The 2500-nt window shown below is 48.2% G+C and overlaps 1 protein-coding gene across 1 annotated transcript in view; it reads left to right on the top strand.

Moving 5' to 3' along the window:
- Positions 1 to 1007, top strand: part of LOC309544058 (phosphatidylinositol 3-kinase regulatory subunit gamma-like) — a gene marked incomplete at its 3' end in the record, with an annotated part of 5927 nt that extends 4920 nt beyond the window's left edge. The window contains 3 exon segments of the mRNA XM_082276447.1: positions 672 to 705; positions 708 to 748; positions 833 to 1007. Coding sequence (XP_082132573.1) covers positions 672 to 705; positions 708 to 748; positions 833 to 1007 — 250 coding nt within the window.
- Positions 1008 to 2500: the final 1493 nt, after the last annotated feature.

Here is a 2500-nt window from a genome sequence, read left to right as displayed (position 1 = left end):
ATAGTATATGGGCTCCAGTAGTATGGAGTTGGTTTGAGTCTGGAGCTATAAGGTTTCCAGTAGTATGGAGTGGAGTTCTCTGGTAGTCTCCAGTAACATGGAGTTTGTCCAGTAACGGGGCCCTCTGGTAATATATGGGCTCTGTTAGTGTGGTGTTAGTTTGTTATTGGTTCCCCATGTATGAGTGGTGTTGCTGATGTCAGTGACATGTGGGCAGTGCTGGCGGTGTCACAGGGACACGTGTTGGTGGTGATATCAGTGATGATGTGACAGTGACTTGTGTGGGTGGTGATGTCAGTGACAGGGGCGGGGGATGTTGGTGATGTCACAGTGACTTGTGTGGGTGGTGATGTCAGTGACAGGGGCGGGGGATGTTGGTGATGTCACAGTGACTTGTGTGGGTGGTGATGTCAGTGACAGGGGCGGGGGATGTTGGTGATGTCACAGTGACTTGTGTGGGTGGTGATGTCAGTGACAGGGCGGGGGATGTTGGTGATGTCACAGTGACTTGTGTGGGTGGTGATGTTGGTGATGTCACAGTGACTTGTGTGGGTGGTGATGTCAGTGACAGGGGCGGGGATGTTGGTGATGTCACAGTGACTTGTGTGGGTGGTGATGTCACGGTATGATGCTGTAACTCTCTCCATATTTTTTTTTTCCCCCCCCCATAGATGGCTCAATCACAAAGGCGTGCGGCAGAAAAAGGGATCAATGAATGGCTTGGAATAAAGAATAAAAGTATAGACGAGTGAGTGTCTTCCTTATTTCTCGGCTTCGGGGGTGTAGCTCCGGTCCTCTGATGGTAATCAATCTTCTTCTCCTCTGATAACAGTCCCTATTTCATGAGCGAGGAGGATGAGCTGCTGCCGCACTATGATGAGAAGACCTGGTTTGTGGGGGACATCAATCGGGTCCAAGCTGAGGATCTCCTCAGAGGGAAGCCTGAGGGAGCTTTTCTAATCCGGGAGAGCAGCAAGAAAGGATGCTACGCCTGTTCTGTGGTGTAAGTGTTTATAGTCCCTCCCTCTCCTCCTCCTCCTGATCCGTACTGTTGTTGGCCCACTTCTCACAGCTGGTCACTTTTTCTCCCATCATTCATTAATTTTTGCTCTTCTTCATGTGTGGATTTAATCCTTATGGCTGACATCAGTCACTGTACTGCTGTTCACAAGCATTATACAAAAGAACGCATCCCTTTAGGACATGCATGCACCTCCCTGCTGGGCACTGTAGACGCATCCTTTTTAGCTGTGCAATCTGCTGATCTGTCTATTATAGTGTGATCAATTGTTTGATTACACTATAATAAACTAATTGCACAGATAAGTTTGCAGCACCCAGTGGCCAGCAGGGAGCAGCATGCACCTCTAAAGGGATACCAGGGATGTATTTTTTAACACCAGACTCGAGGAAGGGTTCTGTGACTCTTACAGGATCCTGCCAACCCCATCCTATGAAACTCTGTCTTGCTACAGAGCAAAGACCCAGTGATGATGTCACGGGGTCTCTGTAACGGATCAACCGGCACCCCGACCGGCTTCCTCCGTTAACGATGCTCCTAGTGCTTCCCGAGGGCTCCAAGCACTCCACCAGACACCGTAACCACCGCAGACCTCATGAACCGCCGGAGCTTGGTTGGGGTCTCGCTGTCTCCTACCCACCCTGGACCTAAGACAAGGCTCCAGGTTCCAGTGGGTGAACCTCTCTTTCCCCAGAGAGTGAAGCTTGAACAGGAACAGGAACAAACTCTAACAAGAGCTTAATGAATATTCAAGGGAGTATGAAGAGCATAGCAATCCTTTGTAGCAGATTCCTCCAATGAGAGACAGGACTCTAGATTTAGGGTGAAGTAGAACTCAAACTTTAATGGTACAGCTGCTCTTTTATACAGTTTTCCCCCACAAGGTTACCGCCCAGGTGGACCTTGTGGGGAACAGGCCCTGAAAGTCACAATCCAATGAAAACAGAGTTTTACACTCAGTCACTCCCATAAAGTGTACACAATCCCTCCCCTCTGCCTGATTATACACTTTCATCTGCATATGATAATGTAAAGGAACAGAATTAACCTAAACTAATTATCTAGCCATCTGGACAGAACAATGTGAGGTCATTAACATTTAACAATGGGACAGGCACAATCCACATTCCAGCTCAATAGATAGACAATAGGAAGAGACCCCAGTATCAGTCTCTCAATCTCCTACACTCCAGTACATGGAATACACAAACAATAGGGAAAACCTGTCTGACATTGAGGGACATGGAATACACACATTATTTAGGAGTCACAGACTTCATGGCATTGGTTTACAACAGTCTAATGCCCCGTACACGCGCATCGATTATTGGCCGGGAATTTTCGGCCAACGTCCGATCGGCCGATTTTCGGCTTGTTAGTATGATGCTTCCGACAACCGACTCCGACTTTTCGGCCGAAAAAAATCTGCTGGGTGTGCAGGCTATAAAACTTTTGTTGGCCGTCAACACAACGGCCGAT

Source organism: Pelophylax lessonae (assembly GCF_965119305.1).
Source record: "Pelophylax lessonae genome assembly, contig: HAP1_SCAFFOLD_1356, whole genome shotgun sequence".
Taxonomy (NCBI): Eukaryota; Metazoa; Chordata; class Amphibia; order Anura; family Ranidae; genus Pelophylax; species Pelophylax lessonae.
Note: the sequence above shows the minus strand (reverse complement) of the source record. Positions and strands in the feature narration are given on the sequence as shown.